Consider the following 21,374-nt stretch of genomic DNA (forward strand, 5'->3'; position numbering starts at 1 on the left):
CCAGGGCGGGTCTCGAACCTGCGGGCTCAGGCAATCCACTCACCTCAGCCTCCCAAAGGTGTGGGATTACAGGCTGAACCACCGAGCCCGGCTCCAGTTCACTTTCAATGGGCAGCGCAGTTGGTTTCATATTTCTGCTATTGTGAATTATGCTGCATAATACTATAAGAAAGGGATTGGCAGTAGTGGGAAGGAAGGGGCACACTCCATCAATAAGGGTACCTGATCTCAAACCAGGTGAAGTGGGGACCAAAGTGGGGCCCAAACTTGACCTGTACAATGACCATTCGTATACCTTACCCTGAATTATACCCAACATCTTTAAAATAAAAACTAAAATGAAAAATGTATCAAAGAGAATGTTCAAATATACACTGGCAGGGCTGGTCATCAATGCCCAGTCTAGAGGGTACCAGTGCATGAGGGAGAAACATCCTTTGTGGATGACAAGCCTGTGAAGAAGACAGGCAAAGCCCCTTTTCTGTCCTAATCACTATTAGAAACACTCTGCATGTATTAGCTCTTTTAATCATCACACAAACCTGTGAGGTAGGGACAGTTTTTTTCTCATTTTACAAATGAGGAAATTGAGGCATAGGAAGGTGAGGTCACTTCTTCAAGGTTATACAGCTGGTGCATGTTGGATCTTGGATATAAAAACAGGCAGGGAGTTTGCTGCTCTCAACCTATATGGCTTGCTACCTCTCAGCGGAGACAGCTAGGCAGGAAAAAGATGCACTTAGGTGTTAAGGCACTGGGCTTTTCCTGGGTCTTCCTAAGGGCCAGTTTGTCTTAGCTGGCAGGGATTGGACTAAAATGGCCCACGTTTTTTCCATAGTCTTGCAGCATCTCACTCCTTTGCTTGCATGGTTCCTTCCTGGCCAGGCATCAGCAGGTCCGAGGACTCACCTGTTGGACAGTTTTCGTTTGGTTAATCAATGTGGGGGGTGGGTGGAGGGAAGAAAGAACCTCACCTGAGATGCCAAGAGAGCTGTTACCCACTCTGCGTCTGTCCTCCTGCCCTAGGTACTATATCAGTGAACAGTAGGCGCACGCCATTCACTGCCAGTGGGGAAAGCGAGATTCTGGACCTGGAGGGGGACATGTACCTGGGTGGGCTGCCGGAGAACCGGGCTGGCCTCATCCTCCCCACCGAGCTCTGGACCGCCATGCTCAACTACGGCTACGTGGGCTGCATCCGAGACCTGTTCATCGACGGGCGCAGCAAGAACATCCGGCAGCTGGCGGAGATGCAGAACGCCGCGGGCGTCAAGTCCTCCTGTTCACGGATGAGCGCTAAGCAGTGCGACAGCTACCCCTGCAAGAACAACGCGGTGTGCAAGGACGGCTGGAATCGCTTCATCTGTGACTGCACCGGCACCGGCTACTGGGGAAGAACCTGCGAAAGGGGTGAGTAGGCCCTCTTGGGTGGCGGCCCTCTTAGGTGGCCCGTGAGTGTCTGAGTGGGGGTGAGGTTCTGCAGCTGGATCCCGGGACAGCCCCAGACCCTTGTATCCACCTGTGCTGTCTTTCTTCCAAAGAAGAGTTTTTGTGTTTACGATTTCCTATTGCACCCTCTCTAGTTCTGAATGCTTGAATTTGTTTGGCTGGGATTGGGTCACAGAAAGGGAAGCTTTAGAATCAGTGTCATCCTGATCATAAGACTTTGTTGGTTAGGTGATTTCTATTTACAGAGGGTGAATACTTCTCTTTCGGGATTCCAGACCTACTGGCTGTTTCATTTATCCACTTAACTCAGGCTTTTTTAATGCTCTCTACAAGCTAACTCCTGACCAGGCTTAAAGATAAAATATTGAACAAGACAAATCCATCCCTGTCCTTGTGGTGCCTTGTGGAATATTTAGCTGTTCAATAAATGACTTATAAATATGGTGAGTTTAATAGGCAGTATGGTGTATGGGCTAAGAACATGAACTCTGGAGCCAGACTGGATGAGAAATCTGGCCCTAGGGAGTGAAGTGAACTTCATCAAGGTGGTCAATGAGACTTGATTTCCTCACTTGTGAAGTGGAGATACTCAGGCACCTACCTCACAATCTATTGATGATGTTTAAGTGAGTTGATAGGTTCCTGAAATATTGTGAGTATTTAATGTTAGTGATTATTATGGTCATAATAATCATAAACATCATTAAAGGCAAGGTACGGAGAAGTTTGGGAACCCCTTGCACAGGGACCCAACATACTGTAGGGGTGCAGAGAAAGCTTCTGCAGAGAAGAAATATGTAAGTGACATGAGTAACTTGATACATGAGTAGGAGTTTGCTTGTCAAAGAAGTGGGAGGAAGGACTGTTACCTAGACAGGAAGGACAGCATGTGACAAGGGACAGATGTAAGAGACCATGGCACATTTGAGGAACCAAAGTCCAAAATGGACCAGATACTTTGTTCTTTTCTGGGTTGGGGGTGGGGGTGAGGAAGGGTATGAGAGGTGACTGAAGACATGGGGGCTGATGATTTATAACAGAAAGGAATGCTGGGAGAAGCATTCACCACTTTAGCTTCTTATATTTGTCTGAATTTACAGTTTGGGGAAAGGACAGAAAGAGATAAAGGTAAGCAAAGGGACAATGTCAGGACAAGGAGATTCCAGTCTCTAAGCTATATTAGATTGCAGCTTAATCTATTTTTTATATGCCAAGCACATAGGATCAAGCTGGCGATCCATGGGCTGCCAGCCTCTGTTTTTTGTGGAAGAGCAATTTACATAGTTACTAAGTTTTTGCTGAGGGCATAGCTGTAGGGCTCTGAGAATACTGCATCCAAAGTAGAATAGTTCCTGCCCTCAAGAAGCTCATCATTTATTTAACTTGGAGTTGAAATATATACAGAAGAAGCTATAATACAATGATGCAAGGCAGAAGCATGGGCTCTTTTGATGGACAGAGTAAAAGGAGATGGAAATTCAAAAGCGGGGAAAATATCTTGAGGAGAGACTCAGAGAGTCACATCCTTAAAGGCAACCAATGGCTAGAAATTGTTCAAGTATCAGAAAACTGGTGATGGAGAGGGATCCTAGATCAGGCATGGATAAGGCCAGCTGACCAATGAGGTGTTCTCAAAAAGTGTTTTTGTGAGGTGAACTATGCTACTAGTTAGGATACATTTCAAGAGAACTGCAAAGTTACTTATAGTCAGACCAAAAACAGACCACAGGACATTGGAATGAAGGAGAAAAATAGAGCTTTCATGGAGCATATGGAATTTAAATACAGATTCACTGATTTTCAAAGCAGTAACAACCAGAATGTGAGCTAAGATGAGGAAATAGCCATCTGGAACAGAAACAGGCCACATGGGGCTGGCTGACCAGTCTGTTAAGTGCCTGGACTCTTTTCAAATATCTCTGTAGGGTAGTCTACCCTGGTGCTGGGTTTTTTTTTTTTTAATATCAACATTTTTTATTTTGATATTGTGGGGTACAGTTTAGGGTTAGGTATACAAATATGCTTCATTCAGGCACCCTTGTTGATAAGGGGTATCTCCCCGTCCGGTGCTGGTTTTTGAAGATAGAAAGGTCATTTCACCTCTGAGATGCATGAGACAGTTTTGGTGTAAGCCAAAGTGTTGTGGATCTTCTGCTACCAATGAAGGCACTGTAGGAATCAAAGGTCGCCTCAGATATTTCATTTTTTTCCTCTTGGGTCTCTTTTTAACTCAAGGACCTTATGGTTGTTGGAGGGAGTTAGCAGTGGCTGCAGCCAGCTGTACAAGGTGTCTCTGAGCTCACCTATTCCAAGGGCAAATCAATGGGAGTTGGTCCAAAACTTGCCAAGTACAATGAAAGTCATAGCACCTTTTACATTGTCACTTCTGACTAATCATTAAAAGGCAACTGATTGGGGATATATGAGGGACAATTATTCTTGGTACAACCAGCCAAGAGTCATCCATTCTGGCCAAATGAGGAGATTAGCAAATTTAAGACATTTGATCTATACATCGCTCAAATCCCAGACGGTTCAACTGATTGTTTTGTTCCCCCACTAATTGTTTTTTGCCCCTGTATTGTTCCTGACACCATGTTCAGAATGAATCAGTGGAGTGTAAAAATGATTGGACTGCTCTCTGTGAAGAAAGAAAAATAGAGCTTTCCAATGACATTGTTTTTCTTTATTGAAACTGATTCCTCAGTGAAGACTCTTTTGGGTATCTTTTCTTCATTTTTCCTACATGCAACAGACATCTACTGAGGCCCTAATATGTTCCAGACACTATGTTTAGTGCTTAAAATGAAAAAAAAAAAAGGACACAGCTTCTACTCTTGATCAAAGGGAGTATAGTCCTCCCAGAGAAACAAAGGGAAATGCTTAACCTGTGGTAGATATTATGGTGAATGTCTGTAGGAGAACAGTAGGGTAAACAGGTCGGTATGGCCACTTCTATATGGGGGAGTGTTGTTCAAGAGAAGGTTTCTTAGGTTTTCTTGGCCCCTATTTCTTCTTTCTTTCTTTTCTTTTTTTTTTTTTTTTTTTGAGTTGGAGTCTCACTCTGTCACCCAGACTGGAGTGCAGTGGCATGCTCCTGGCCACCGCAGCCTCGACCTGCTGGGCTCCAGCGATCCTTCTGCCTCAACCTTCCAAGTAACCAGAACTACAGGCATGCACTACCATGCCTGGTTAATTTTTGATTTATTGTAGAGACGAGGTTGCCCGGGTGGGTCTTGAACCCACGGGCTCAGGCAATCCACTTGCCTCTACCTGTCAAAGTACTGGGATTACAGGCTGAGCCACCGAGCCAAACTTGGCCCCTATTTCTAACAAAACTATGGCCTCTTTCTACCCCTGATTCTCAGTATTCCACTCTAGGCACTTCTGAAGATTAGTGAAGAAAAAGTGTTTGGCATAATCTCTTTGAATTAAGGTACACCATTCATCATGACACCTATTTGATCACTCAGTTTGCCATTCTCTTTCTAATGATTTTCTAGAAGCATGAATACTAATCTGGAATTGACCATTTGTACCAAATGTGATAAGCCTAAGACAGTTCCTAACGCAGTGTGTCCCACTGTAGCTTAAATTTTATTCTATACTGGGGCTTTTTAGGGGATGAGTCCCTTGGTATTGCTGGCCCCACACAGAAATGGGAATGTTAGAAAAAGGCACTTGTATATATAAAGTGGAGAAAACATGGGTGGGAGATGGAAAACTGGAATTCAGAGTTGGGCATGGCCCAAGTCAGACCCTAGATCAAAGTAGCCCAAGAACCCAAGCAATGTGAGCAAGCAGATTAGTATAAGGGACAACTCTTGGGTCAAAGATGTCAGCCAAAGATAAGGGAATAAGAGGATAAGGGAGGGAAGGAAGGAAGGAAGGAAGGAAAGAAGGAAGGAAGGAAGGAAAGAAAGACAGACAGACCTAGGAAGTCTATGAGTATATGGGGCTAAGATTAATTTGTGTGGTATCTCTCTCTTATAGTAAATTTGGATGATTCCTGTTTCTACTCTTATAAGAGTGTTTCTTCTGCCTGTGAAGATGAGCGACTCTAAATCTTGACACCTAAAAATTGACTTGATATCATATTTAGATTTTTTCCCACATAATCGGATGCTATTATAGCAGATGTAAATGTCTATTCATCCTAATTGTCCAGTTCTAGCTATTTTGGCTTGCTATTTGTGTAATGTGAGAGATCACCCCATGATCTAAAAAGCAAAGACCCGTTTTAACTACTTAATTCTAATCAGTTTGGTTGCAATATTTCAGTCTAATGAAAGACTACCTGCCATCACGTGAAGTCCTGCTGGGCAGGGGAAATAGTCTGACTTGTCTTTAGACTCTGTTCCAGAGTTCTTCCTTCTTAAGAAGATGTGATTTAGTGATCTGGGACAACGTAGGCATCTTCTTCTTGCTGATGGAGCCAAACTGCTTTGTTGCGTTGGTGAGAATCAAGTCTCAGTAAGGCAAGGCCCATGGACTTTATTTATTTATGGACCACTGAGCTTAAATTTGAGGACATTGCTGATTCTATCCTGTTCCCTGGATAGCTTTTTGGAAATGTATGATGATATTTATTTAGCAAGAAAGTAACTCAGCATAAGTCCATCCCTGTGTTAAAAAAAAAAAAAAATAACCTACAGTACAGTACTTAAAGGCAGTGTGGCCCCATGGCTAATAGCATGAATTTTGGAACCAGGCAGGCAGACCTTGATTCCTGTGTTGGTTCTGTCATTTATTAGCAAGATGATATACAAAAAGTGTTTAATTCTAAGTCTCGGTTTTCTTATCTGTAAAATGGGGGTGTATGGTGATATTCTCTCTTATTCAGGATATTATTGAGGAGGGTGGGTTGTGATCTAATAAAGAAAAGCCAATTACGGTCTCTACCATACCCCATCCCCATTGAGAGTGTCCTGCAGAGTCTTGGGCCTTCGTTTCGTCCAGCTGTGTCTTGTTCATCCAGGCCAACTATTCCTGGTAGGTCAGATACTCTCCAAGAGGTCATAGGGAGGTCAGCTTTTTGAGATTTCCTTGAAAAAAAAATGAGAAGCCTGAGTGTCTTGGGAGATTTCTGTACAGTGAAATGGCTTGGATTCTTTTCCAGATAAATAGTGCCTAGATTTTAAAAAATCTAAATTCTTCCCTATGTTCAAATGCTTTCCTGCCTCGAGGCCTAGAAAACCTACTGAATCACCGGAAGCCACAGCAAAGGATGTGGACTACTGTGGTTCCTGTAGAGCATTAAGCATTATTAATTGGAAAACAAAATACTGTAAAATAATTTCATATGCATTAAACAAAATGTAAAAGTACAGGAAGCTAGTAAGAATTATGAGAAAAAACCACCCACAACTCAAACACAATTATTAACCATTTGGTGTAGTTTTCTAGTCTTTTCCCAGTTATGCATGAGGGTCTTGTTTTCTTGTATATGGCTATGATCTTGCTACATGTGAAATTTTTTGTCTTATTTCTCCCACCTATTATGATATAATTTACAATGACTCTTCCTTGCTCTGTATTCTTTGTGCACATACACACACATATAATCTTACTGAACCGCTTCCTTAGAGCTCTCTCATGGTTAAGGTCAGGGTACCCTGACCCATAAAGCCACCTTCTGTTATAGATGCCCAGTCATGTAGAACTACTGCACATTTTTTCATTCTGCCCTTTTATTGACCACTCCTGCAGTCTGCTGAAAGAAAATATTTTGTAGGATCATAGAAACTAGATGCTTTTCAGAATATTAATTTGCAGAACCAAGAAAATGTGGTAGAGAGGGCAGATTTGCTCTTCTCACGGGTCCCAGAATTCCATTTATCTAACATACGCGCCCGCTGAAAACCAAGGATACAGACATTCTGAGTTCTCTTTAATGACTCTTGTTCTGGGGGAAAGACATGCAGGCAGCAGCTGCTCCCTTTCCCCTCAATGGGTCTCTCTTTCTACACAACCCCTTAGATTGCTGTTCTGTGCTCCTGAGGCAGTGGAAGCAGCATATCCTGCCTGGGAAGGGCGAGGTACCACTCTTAGATGAGGCTGAATTGTGTCATTGGGATGTCACATAGAAAGCAGTAAGGTTGGTAGATACCATAGATGTTACTTGTACCTCATCCTTGTTTTGGTAGGTGAGGAACTGGAAGCTTGGAAGTTAACAGGCCAACATCACTTTAAAATGGAGTAGCTATCAAATGATTAAAAATCATGATTCCTGACTTCTAATCCATTGCACTTTCCATTATGTTGAGCAGCCTTTCCTTCATGTGTGTGTGGGGGTGGGGGTGAGGTTCAGATTCTAAGATCATAGAGGGGGTGGATCAGTGCATTAAATACCTTTGTGTCCCCATAGTCTCTAGCATTGTGTTATAACCTCATATGTTGTTTATTAAATGTTGAAGGGCCTTATGGCTTTGTTTTAGGTCTCCTCTCGATCTGCACATCCCCCTTGGTGTCCTTATCCATTGCCATGGTATTAGGGGGCATCTATGCATTGGTGACTCCCAGATTGGAATTTCTAGCCTGGAGTGCTCCCTAGAATCCCAGATTCCTATATCCCCTGTTGTCTACTGGATATCTTCATTTGGATATCTGGTAGACATCTTATATCATTGAAAAATAGAACTCTTGAGTTCTTCCTTTCTGCACCAGACTGTTTTACTTTCAGCTTTTCCTATCTCAGTAAATGGCATCACCATTGTCCTTAGGCATTTTCTCCTACGATATTCAGTATGTTTCAGCAAGTCCCATCTACTCCTCATCTAAACTCATCCTGCATCTTCTCACTCTCTCCTTCTCTACAGTGTTATCTTAGGTCAAACCATACTTCTCTATTCTTTGGACAACTAGACAGCATGTAGTAAATAATTATGAACCCAAATTCATTGTGTGCCTTCCTTAGAATATTAAAGTTAGATTATTAAAATTTCTGTATTCTCAACACTATCCTACCTTAAGTAGCTTTAGTTTCAGTGACTTTGGGTCCAGAAAGCTGTAGAAAATGAAGCTATAATGCTTCTTTGGAATTAATGTCAGCATTAACATAGGAATTCTAGTTCTCTGTGTCAGGCTTTGGGAGCTAGGTTATGAGGATGAAAAACTATAGAAGGTATATTTTCTGCCCCTCTTGAGCTCATGATGTAGCAGAAGGAATGAAGAAGTAATCTGGAAATAATAGTATAGCCTACCAAGGGCAATGATTCAGGGGATAATCACAAGAAAGAGAGAGGTGACAATTAGAAAGCAAGATATGACCAATCTTATATACCATTTTATAACTAGTTCTGGATCCAATGGGTTCTTGCTCAGACTAACTCAACTCATTGATGTGGGAACAGCAGAAGTCTGAGCTTCCACAGTCAAATATATTATCAATGGTTGCTTTCATTGGTCCCAGTACCACTGGGGAGGGGATTTGCCTTATTTCTGTGACCCCATCCCCTAGGGATGTCTAAGTGCTTTGTTTAAATGTTTGACCTTGAGATAGTTACTTGGATCCTTTGTCCTCTCTGTTCTGTAAGAATAAAATGAGGCAGTTGGGTTTCATGCTCTCTCAGGTCCCCTTTCCACTCCAAAACTCTGATTCTCAAATGTCATCAGTTTGGCAATGTCTTCCTTGATCCCGAGGAGAGGAATAAAGGTGAGTGAAGGGCAGGACAAAAATGTATTTCTTCCTTGCAATCTGCAGAACTGTCTGGGTTGGGGCACTGGGTTTAGTTATATCAGCACTGCGATAAAGTTTTTTCCTCTCTGATTTATTTATCTAAGAAAATGAACACCTTGGTGTGCAGAGTACACTTCAGGCCCATGATGCATGAATTTTCATTGGTGTATTAATGATTAGGACCCTGGGTCTCTTAAGGGCATTAGAAGGCTCTCTTCTTTTTTGGTCTATTGTTTACCCTTTTTGATGGATAATGGCATGTATAATGTGCATTCCTTGGGAAGTCCCTTTCTCAGGGGTTTTCTCAGGGACTTCCCAAGGAATACACAATTCATTGACATCAATCAAAGTATCCCCATTTTTGCTTATCTGCTGTTGCTTAAATCATACAAATGTATCTCTGGAGACAAGTAAGGGCTCAGAGTCAGCCTCTTTTTTTCTCTTCCAGTTCTGCAAGTTTCCCTTTCCACAGGCACAAAATGGTGTGATCCCAGGAAACTGTCCCATCATCCGTGAACCCTAACTGATATCTATTCCACCAGGTCAGAGTCTGAGATATAACCAATCACAACTGCTCTGTCACTCAAAAAAAGAGGATCAAGGAAATAGATGCTAGTTATTCTGGAAGTTCTTTGGGTCTCAGAAGTATAGGCCAGGGACTTTGGAGGTCTTTGAGAAATCGATACCTACACCTGCATTCAGCCTGCACGTGGGAGGGTCAGCACTTTGGTGCAGCGTGTGACAGCTGCTTCTGAGCCACGACACACCTGCTGCCGACTGCGGTGCTGTCAAATGCAGGGACATGGCGACAATTTACACTGCCGCTTGTGTCTTTATGACTGCATTTGCTAAAAGCAGTTTAACTGCCAGCAGACATCTGCCCATTATAATGCAATAAATGAAACGCTGCTGAATTATGAGAAACAAGTGCTTTGAAACACAACGCGAGGGGATTGTTGCTGACTTTTCTAGCATCCCCGGCTTCATGTTACTTTTCACAGATAGATGATTCCTTTGTCACTAAGTGGAAAGAAAAGTTAAGAGCTAACATTTATTGAAGAAAAGTTTGTGCCTGCTCTTTGTGATGTTCTTAATCAACACTGGGCCATTTAACCCTCACATCCACTCTGCAGGCATATATTATTATCCTCATTTCCTAGATGAAGGACTTAAGGGCCTAATTCATTTGCAGGTATCTATTGAGAGCTTTGTGCCAGGGACTGTATTGAACTCTTGAGATACCAAGGCATGGATTGTGGTTCTCCTCATAGGCATACCATTATATTCTGGAATCCGAGGAAGGTGGGGTGTAAATTCAGGGAGAAATATCACGGAAGGCATCACAGACTGGGTGGCACTAGAACTGAGGATTCGTGGAAGTCTCCCAGGCAGACCAGGCTGGGAGAAGATACTTCAGGCAGAAGGAACAGATATGCAGAGGTGACTTAAACAGTTGTCCCATAGGAGTAGAACTGAGGCTTGGAGAGTGAGGAGAAGGGATCTGAGGAGAGGGTTTAAAAGATGTGGCTGTGGGGGTGGCAAGGCCAGCTGTGAAACACCTTGTGTGTTCTCCCAACAAGTTTGGATCTTGTAGGCGGCATACCATTTTTAGCAGTGGGATGACAAGGTCTGCTCACTGTGGCAGAGGATGGCTTGAATATGGGAGACAGAAGGTCAACAGATCAGCTTACAATAGTGCAGTTTGTGTTGACATTAACTCAGAAATGAAAAATAAGAGTCTACATGGAAGAGAATGGAGGTGGAATTTTGGAACACACTTAATCCATACACAAGCAGTGTCAATAGGACTTAGTAACCAGTTGTACACAGCTAAAGAGCGCATGGCCATCAAAGCTTTTTGTTTCTTCCTTGTGCCAGTAAGCCATCTTGAATCAGTGGCAGATTCTCAGGAAGAGTAGGGAGGACTAAGATGGTTATTAGGTAGATGAAGCAGGGAGTCCAACCTACACCTGTTTTGGTTCCACTCTGAACGTATGTACTTACCCTTTCTCTGTGTCTCAGTTTCCATATTTACCACAGAGAATATTGATTGTGGCTGTTTGGTTGCCTGATTAGAAGGCTCTCTTATGGAGTCAAAGTGTAGAACGTGCTTGTGTAGATAATAAAACCAACATGGCCCTTTCTGAATCTGGAATTCAGCGATTCAAGAGTGAAAAACAACTTGGCTGATGTTTTTACTCCATTTTTGTCCTGTGCTGTGGAAATGCCAGGTCTGATTTCTGTGTTGAGGCATATGATATAGGTTAGAGCTTAAAGTGGGAAGGTTAAGCCATGGAAGAACATTCCAAAGCATGCTCTTCTCCATACTTCAAAGGGTTTGGACTCAAAACATGACTCTGCTATAATTCCAGGTTTGAAGAACTGTATTACTATGTTAAAATGGTCTGTTGACACTGTGTTGATATCAGCCAAGCTTTGGCATATATTTGGTGGAAAAAATGAGTGGTAGTTTGCCCATTCTTCTCTTGTAAAAGTAGCCATACTTGAATAAGCTAAAAGATTCCTTAATGATAGAAAAACCATATTTTGAGGTTCTCCCTATTCTGGTCTCTCATTTGTGCTTTATGGCGATGACACCCAGTACTGAGGATCATGTGTGTGTGGGGTGGTGGGTGTGTAGGTGGGTGGGTGTGTGTACACAGAGTACATGCATATAGTTTCCCTCAAGTTTCTGAAAAGTTTCTCTAGGTTATCATGGGTTTGGTTTAATACAACCTAGGGTTGCTAAGGAAAAGAAACAGCAGACATGTAGCAATCATGAATAGAAGCCCCAAACTCAAAACCTAAAACCAGATTGACCCAAAGGAAACCAGAGTTTAAAGGGTCATAGAATTATTTGTCTTTCCAGTAGAATAGACACTCAGATACTGTCTAGCAAAACCACCCCCCTCTCAATTTCAGATAGGTAAATTGAGGCCTCCAGGTAAGAAATAAGTGTCACAAAGAATAGAATATAATGTTCTCAACCCTTCATTATGGTCCCCCTGTTTTGGGTTTTTAAAATATATATGCAGTATCTGTGCATATTTCGTTAAGATAATATATTTTATGTCCCATGACCTACTAGGCAGTAGAATCATGCCAGTATAGCAAAGGCATTTAGTCAATCTTTAGTTATTTGTTCTTGTTGATAAATTGTCTTTGAAATATTGGCAACTGATTTAGAAAGAAAAATATATCGAAAGAGAAGAGACATGAACACCTTCTTTCTCCCTTTCTCTTTCATCACCTATCACATCTTACCCCATGAACAACAAAGAAACCCTGCCCAACAGAGAGGACTTTCGAGTGACAAGTGCATCTGGAACTTAGGACTAGAAACCCTGGGTATAAATGGCTCTTGATAGGGCCCCTCCTGTGGGCTATTGGACAGCTATCTCCCTGCCAAGTAGATGCAGTCTTTCTTGGAGAAGATCATTTCATGCTTCTCAGCATGTTTAACCTTTGCAGCAAGACATTCTCATCAAAATGACAAACCCCAACAGAGCCTTCTAAGAGGCCAGTAAATCAGAAACCTTACAAAATCTGTGGGATTAACACGCTCTCCCTCTTTGTTCCCCCAGGGAAAGAAAGCCCTGTGCCTTTCTGATTTCAATCTTCTCTGCAGGCCCCTTGTCTGAAACCTCCTGCTGTGTCCCATTGGTATTTCAATATTGTTTTCATATAGTCGCCTGGGGCCACATACTGACACCAGCTGGGGCTGGCCCACTTTTTATCTCCATCAGTGATGATGTAAAGAAAAGATAACTGCTCTGATGTTTGCTTAGCTGAATTCTCCCCACACCTGAAGACATCCTCTCTGGGTCTGAAGATAGTGACTGACTCTTAATGCCACTGGGGTAGCGGGCTGTTGCTCAGAGGGTTCTTGTCTCCATGCCCCATGGCTCAGTTTGTAATGAAACTCTCACAAGCAACCTGGCATCTTTGGTCACTGTAGAATGGAACCTCCTGAGGGAATCCCCACAGTCAAAGCTGTATTGAGAGTAGAGATAGAAAGAGAAAAAATGGATGAGTAACAGTCATATGCAGTAGCACATATGATTATCAGACATTTTAACATGCATGGGAGAGTGGGTGACTGCTTTTGTTCATTTCTTATCCTGAAAAAATGCCTTGGGTCCACATCAGGTAGCATTGTATTTACTGCCTCATCTTGTTCCTCAAAATAATCTTAGATTGAGTTCAGGTAAATCACATATTTCAAAAGCATTTTAGATCATAGGAGCGTCTCACAGTATTACTCGATACAGAAATCATGATTTTTCCTAGTGTCTACTGATATAGAATCATTGAATGCTAGGACTAGTCAGGGTCTTAAAAAGTCATCTATGACAGTGCTGATGATTTACAAAGGAAAAAACTGAGATTCAGAGTGGTTGTATAACTTGCCCAAAATCACACAGGTAGTAAGTAGCCATGGTGGGACTCATTAACTCAGTATTTTGAATCCTAGACCAGAGCTCTCTATCCTAAAGCAATGTTGAAGGTACTCATGCTTTGTGCCTTGGGTCTGGTCTTCCTGTATACCTGATAGTAAGATGCTCCTGTAGCACACAGCTCAGAATCTTTCTGTACACGCTCAGTGGGTCCTTGTGATTTTCTTTTTTCACATGTAATAGTCCCTTTATTTATTGCAAATAAGCTAGGCAATTAATTCACAGTTAGCAATTTATGACCTGGAAAATCTCATTACCCAAACCTTACATTATCAACACATCTGTTTTAAAAGAGATGCTTAAAGAAGTGGTTGGAATATACAGATTCCTAATCATCCCCAAGAGGGAAGGAACCACTGAAAAACAACCTAGGAGGGAGTGGAGGGTCATACCGAGGCCATGAAATCTACTAAAATTCAAATATAAGGGAGTATAAAAAGGGAATTCACATGTATTGAGTTTCTACTTGTGCCAGGTAGAAATTGGTCCATAAGTTAAGATGCACCAGTTTTAGAGTCAGATAGAAATGAATTTGAATTCCAATTCAGTTACTCATTATTACATAATCTCTTATTATTTTGTGATATTGGATGTGTTTTTAACCCCTCTGAACCTCAATTTTCTGATCTATAGAAAAGCCTTTTAGGGGTTGTTATAAGGCTTAAATAAGATGATTGTGTAAAAATCTTTGTAAGTGCTGTAACTTTGTAAGTGTTCAATGCGTGGAGGAATATTACTATTATTCTCTCACTTAATTTTTAGAGCCAAGCTTATAAAGTTTGTGGTGTCACTCATACTTTTTAGATAATTAAATCAAGGATCAGAAAGATTAAATAAGTTTCCATAGCCACAATGTTAGCAAATACTGGAGGTAGAAATTCTTAACAGATTTTCCATTATTCTTTATCATTCATTATAACAGGAAGCCTTAGAGGTGAGATCCCATACTTTGAGAGGGAAAGAGAGCTATGAGAAATGGCGATGCCCTTAGTTGTTTATCTGCCAACCCTGTCCATTCTCTGCTTTAGAACTTTCAAGAGGTGAACGTGAGAAATAAGTAGGGATGGTGTCTGTTCATTTGGATTAGATTCAGGGTTGGGAAAAGCAATCAGGATCTTCCAACATCCTCTTGTTCACAGTTTTGGTTCCTAAGTGGAGGAGGTGAACTCTAAAGTGTCATAAGGCAGGTCTAAAAAAGCATAAAGGAGTACAGCTCAAGACTGGGAAGACATGTTTTTCCCTGTCACAGTTTATCCAGGGCTGCAACATACCTTAACTCATACCTACATCCTTACCCGTATGTATATACATATGTATACACACATACATGCATTCACATGAATGTACAGACACAAATTCCTCAACCATAAACCTGGACTGCTCTGATTTTTGTTTTGCTTGTCTGTCTCCTTCCCTAGACTGTCAGTCATCAAGCATGTATCCTCAGTGCCAAGGAGGAAAAGCTCATTCTGTGTCTGTGGAGAAAAAAAGAAATGAAGGGACTCATGAAAATCTAAATGAATAGGACTACTTCTAAAGTTAACTATACTGTAGTTAGAATTCGGTTTTATAATCTGACAAATTCAAGGAAACTTGGTGCCTGCTAGGCAGCTGGAAACTACCCCCTTTACCCCCAGCAGTGAGTTAGGATTTCTGGCAGGCAGAGGTGGGGATGTGCCCAGAGAAGAGTCATCCAGGAGCTCTTGTAGGCTAGAGTGTGGCCGCTTGGTCTTGTAGAGACTATTCCTGCAACTCAAAATTAGCTGTAGAAAGCTGAGAGTCAGAGTCGCTTAAACACATGGACAATGGAAGGAATGCATCTAATTGGCTGGTGTCACTAGCTACTTAGAAAGTAGCATCAAGTAGAAGAGGACAGGCCCGAGGCCTCTGCCTGGAAGCCACTTCCTTTTGAGCTGTGGTAGATGAGGAAGAGTCTTGGAAAGAGGTGACAATGACTATAAAATCAGGAGGTTTAAATATAACAGGAATGTAGACCATGCACTGGAATATCCGTCCCTTCTTGGGGAAATGACTTGGCTGCAGCAAAGGAGCACCTCTCTGTCTAATGTTGGGATTGCCCCTTGAGCTTTCTGTAGATGGAGATTGGTGGTGGTGGTGTGACAGTCCAGGGATATCCTCAGGATGATCTGAGCAGAATTATTTCTTCATAAATTCTCCTTTCCCCTTTCTTTCTCTCTCCCTACAGTCCTCTCACTTTCTTACCTTTCTTTCACCTTCCTTATTTTCTTGCCATGATCCCTTCAAAACACCTTAAGTTTTTTTTTTTCCTCCTATGTGAAGAGCATGTTTGACCTATTCAATTTCTTTTCACTGCAGAGTGTTGTTCCTGGGGGCTTTGATGGAGCAATTGATATAATGAATCTTGAGTTTGGTAGGACTGTTATTCTGTCTTCATAAAATGCTACTCAATAAAGCAATCTCTAGATTATAGCTCTGTTAGGAGTGTTTACCACTGTTGAAAAGAAGTCTCATAAAGAATTGTCATCAGTGGGTTATTACTGACATTATAGATCATAGATCCCTATTTTAGAAAATAAACATTGATTTTTATAATTCTAAAAGTAATATATGTTTACTGTAGAATATTTGGCACATGAACATTTATTAATTCAACTTTTTATTTGCCCACCATTAACCGAGCACCTATTTCGTGGCAGACAAAAATAAATAAAATCAAGTACAATTATACCAAACAGAAATGGTCATTATTAACATGTTGCTATGCATTAATTCTATTCTTTTGGAATATATATGATATATTAATGTCATTTTATGAGTAATTTTTATGCTAATCTTTTCAGTTCCTGATTGTTTCAGAAATTCTTATTATTGCATAATTGTACCATAATTTTAATTTGGCATTACATGATCTTTGTTTCAAATCACAAAATCTTAAAAACCATGATTTTTAATGACTTCACAGTAGCAATATTTGCCAGCTATTGCCTCAATAATGTTGTTAACAAGCCACTCCAAGACTTACTGGCTCATAACAAGCCGTATTTAAATTCGATATTTACAGCTCTGTGGATAGGTTGGGGTGGTTCCATTCCAAGCTATAGAATAACTGGACGCAACTACAGGTTTCAAGTTAGATCCAGGTCTCCTCTTTGGTCACCATATTCTGTTTGGACCAGAAGCTACCCAGGAAATACTCTTCTCTTGGCAAAAGGTCGGAGTGCAAAAGGAAACATGGAAGCACTTAATACCTCCTGAGACCTTAGTCTGCATTTTACATATTATCACTTCTGTCCACATTCCCTTAGTCAAGGCATGTCATGTGGCCACACCCAACATGGGGTGGGTTACCACACTACACCAGCTCTAGTGGGAGGTTCTGTGAAGTCACATGTAAAGGGCATGGGTGTATAATTCAAAAACAGGGAAGATGTGAAGAATTGTGAGTGACTTAGTTTACCATAGGAGACTAACTGATTTCTTGTTATCACTCATGACCATAGGTTGATCAAAGAAGACTAGTTATTGATCCTTTCTGTGAACTTCCCATGTGCTCCATGATTAATTAATATCATGAGACCCTTTCCCAACCACATAGGCTTCAGAGGACATCAGAGACTTTTTCACTGCCTCATTTTCTGCTTTGTGGTTCTAATATATCTTCTTATTGATATTCCAACTCATCATGTCTCTAGGAGTTTGATATCTTGCTTCACAACAGCCTCCTAGGCCAAATGACAGACTAGCTCTGATTTTAATGCAGAGAATACTTGTGACCATTATTTTAGAAGGGCTGAAAGCAATGAAGACCACATAGGGTCAATTCCAAAAAATCATCAGCTTCAAAATCTAGAGATGAGATAGAAAGGTTTGATGCCTGGTTTGAGGATTGTTCTACAAAACATAATGGAGGGAGGCCAGGAAGGGCCAAGAGGACAAAGTTCTCAGACATTTGAATTCTCTGAGCAATAAGAAATGACGGAATCCATTTTTAAAAAAAATTCAGAATCACTGAAATGCACTCTTGTAATCTGTACTAATTTACTCTTCAAGCTTGGATTTATTTTCCTGCTTGAGGTTTTATCAGGGATTTTTAAAGAAATGTATACTGTTTAGGGTCCTCATATTCAGGTTTTATTATTTTTGGTCTGCTCTGTTCATAACCCTTGGGAGTCTTGATTCTCTATTGATGGATCTCCTAATTTCATTTTTTAAAAAAATCTCTACTTCTGTTTTAGTTTGTATTTATTTTTTAAAATAATATTCTATTTCTGGCTGAGTGCAGTGGTTCACACCTGTAATCCCAGCACTTTGGGAGGCCAAGGCTGGAGGATTGCTTGAGCTCAGAATTTCAAAACCAGCCTAGGCAACATAGCGAGACTGTATCTCTACAAAAATTAAAAAAATATTAGCCAGGGTTGGTGGTGTGCACCTGTATTCCTAGGTACTCAGGAGGCAGAGGTAGGAGAATCACTTGAACCTAGGAGTTTGAAGCTGAAGTGAGCCATGATCATACCATTGCACTTCAGCCTGAGCAACAGAGTGAAATCCTAACTAAAAAAAATTAAAAATAAAAATCATATTTCCCAAATTAGATAACATACTCTTGGAAGGCTTGGATCATGCCTGGTTCACTATTTTCCGCCTTGTGCCTACCTATAGAATGTGGCCAACATATTCACTTGGCAATGGTGATAGGTTCAGGGCATAGGTATCTTTTGTCTTTGCATCCAAATTTGACAAATCTTTCTCTCACTCATACATTCTCCCTCTCATGAAGATCTCCTTATTTCTTGCTTATATTTCATGCTGAACACTCAAATATTTTCTGCTAGAAACCTTGCTTTATATAGTCATTTCGAAGATAATTTTCTAAGGAAGGAATGTGACCATCCAAGCAGAATCTGACAATCTCAAGGAATCAGTCAGAGCTAGAAAAGTCAATTTAGAGTGGTCAGAAATAACAAAGGTACTATTAAATTGGTTGGGGTTAGTAACTTGCATTCTCTCCCATACAGAACATTTTCCTGGCCAGGATTTTGTAGGAGCTTGTTGCCCTAAGTAAACTATATTGCATGAGAGTTCGGAGAGTGAATGTGCAACAAAGGAGAAATTGATTTGGGGAGATTTTTGTAGTGGGAGGGATATTGTATAAAGCCACTATTATAGAATGTTAGCAGAAACCATCTGTTATCACTGTGGTTTGCTATCATTCAGTAAATATTTATTGAGACCCTTGCATGTGATAGACACTATGACAAGAATGATGGATCCAGAGGTTAAGGACATTTCTAATCTTCAGGGAGCTCAAGGTCACCCTAAGGATAAGGTGACCAACTCCAGGAAGACTATTGTACATGGAGTCTATTCGACAAAGATCCCATTCTTACTACTGCATGAATGACCTTGTTGAAGGTGGGAGATTGCTTGTAGATGGAAGAAGAGCAGGGAGGAGAAGAGACCTAGACCTCAGTCTTCTGAATAGACCTCAGTTTCTCTGCTGCTAGACACAATGAGTATGAAAGACTTTTCTCTAAAAAGGCAGAGAAACTCTCTGCTAGGATTGTATTAGGGTTTGGTGTGAAAAAAAATCTAGATTTAAAAGATAGCCAAACATACATATCTGCATCTGTAAAGATCAAAACACACACACACACACACACACACACACACACACACACACACATACACCCCACTTTTCCATCTCATTAGTCCCTGTATTTGCCATTTCTTGGGTGATAAAATAATCAGTTTCAGAAGCAAGATTGAATTAAAGTCATTTTACCCAAAGGTTGATGTTTCAAAGACATAATATTATATTATGGACCATTCTTATATATCATGTTATTCTTCTCATTATCATTATAAGTGATTCAACTGTTAGTGCCTGCTATATGCCAGATACCATGCTAGTTTTTGAGGGGATATACTAGGTGGCCAAAAATTGACCTCATGGAGTTTATAATCTAATGACAGAAAAAAGACATTTACCAAATAATCGCTAAACATGCAATTTCAAATATTGTTAAACTTGACATATGGAGAGCCAACCCTAGATGGGGGTGATTAGGAAAAATGTTCCCAAGGGAGTGATGCTTGAACTGACATTTGAAGGAGAACAAGAGGTAACCAGGCAAGAGTAAATGCAATCTTCCAAGTGGATGCAGAAGAGCAACTCAAGGGGATGAAAAGCAGTATGGAATGTTAGAGTGTAAGTAACCAAAGGTAGGTGAGTGAGGTTGATGAACAGAGCATAGAATAAAGAAGAGGGGAAGGGGAGACAGGTCACACCATCCCCTACTAACAGAGTACGGTACAGACTTAGAACATATCCTAAAGGCAATTGAAAACTGCTGAACATCCATAAGAAAGAAAATAACATGACCAGATTTATTTTTTAAAGATCACCTTGGCTATGGGACAGAGCATAGATTGGAGGGGGATAAGAATAGATGTTAAGATACTAGTTCTCCAGAAAAGAGTTGATGCTGAACTAAATTTGGACTGGGGCATTGACTATGGATGTGAAGGGAAGTAGGTGAGCATCAGATATTTTTAGAAGATCCTATATTTATAGCACTTGAGATGTCAAAGAAAAACAAATCAGAACTTAGTAAAGAGAGGCTTTTATTCAAAAGAATTACTGAAGGGAGGTTAAAGGGACAATTGGAAAAGGGAGAATGTTGTAATAGTGATGTCTTCCAGCATCTCAGAAACAAATAGAAAAAGAAAAGGCTTTTCTTTGATAGGATAAAGAAGAAGGTAAGCAGAGAGAAGTGGAATCTTTGGGGTGAAGCGAAGCTGGAGAAGCAAGGAGAAATAACTATTGGGGTCTGACAGGAAATGGGTCTCACTGTAATCCGCTTAGGGACATCTGAACTCTGCTTGTCCCTAAGCCTAAACACACACAAAAAGGCAACATGTACCCCCTTTACCAGGTTCTCCTGGGAATCAGCTAATGATCTGAGGTGGAGCTGAGATGGTGATGCTAGTGCTGGGAGCAACTGCAAATATGGATTAACGTTAGCAGTGAGGTTTGACTACACACCTCTCCTCTCACCCCATCCATGGAATTATTGTCTTCCATGAAACTGGTTCCTGATACCAAAAAGGTTAGGGACCTCTGCCCTAAAAGATGACTTCACAGGAGCCCAGTAGGAGAGGTAGAATCTTCTCAGTGGATCAGTCAATCTTTGCTCATCTCTGTGTAGGAGACTGTCAGTATCTTTAGCTCAGATTAGGGTGTGCAAAGTTTTCTCACACCCTTGAGATCATTGACCCTCACAAAATTCAGACAGGTCTATTAGGGTTGAAAGATCTAGATTAGAAGGCAATTTTTCTTCTTCTACATATGAGGAAAACATACTGTAGAAAGGGAGATTTAACCAAGATGACACAGTTAAATGGAAAACTATGACCAGAACCCGGGAATTCCAACATCTTGTCTAGGAATGATTCATCTTTCTATGCCTATTTCCTATCCAGTAATTCTCATGACATTTCAATGTAGATTGTAGATTCCCCCCACAGAGCAAGCTGAGGTGCTCTCCACCCATCTCCACTCCCTATGCAGTGACATACACAGATATTTACCAAATACACACATGTATCCATGATCTTATTCTGAAAGCTGCCAGACATCAATTTGAAATTTAATCTAATTGCTGCCTTGAGTTTTTCATTTACATCATCCTGCCCTATCTTACACTTATCTTGGCCATCCTGAGATGCAGAGTGTCATTGGAAGACAGTATGATGTGGTGGATAGATTGTAGGTTTGGCAGAATTTGGATGGAAGCCTAAGTTTGACT

The 21,374-nt window shown here is 41.0% G+C and overlaps 1 protein-coding gene across 1 annotated transcript in view; it reads left to right on the forward strand.

Moving 5' to 3' along the window:
- Positions 1-21,374, forward strand: part of LOC103266161 (neurexin-3) — a gene marked incomplete at its 3' end in the record, with an annotated part of 585,480 nt that overhangs the window by 483,097 nt on the left and 81,009 nt on the right. Inside the window, exon 9 of the mRNA XM_021715390.1 lies at positions 1,027-1,410. Coding sequence (XP_021571065.1) covers positions 1,027-1,410 — 384 coding nt within the window. The remainder of the gene's footprint in view (positions 1-1,026; positions 1,411-21,374) is intronic.

The sequence above is a fragment of the Carlito syrichta genome, unplaced genomic scaffold, assembly GCF_000164805.1.
Source record: "Carlito syrichta isolate Samal-C Ts95f unplaced genomic scaffold, Tarsius_syrichta-2.0.1 Scaffold307033, whole genome shotgun sequence".
Classification (NCBI taxonomy): domain Eukaryota; kingdom Metazoa; phylum Chordata; class Mammalia; order Primates; family Tarsiidae; genus Carlito; species Carlito syrichta.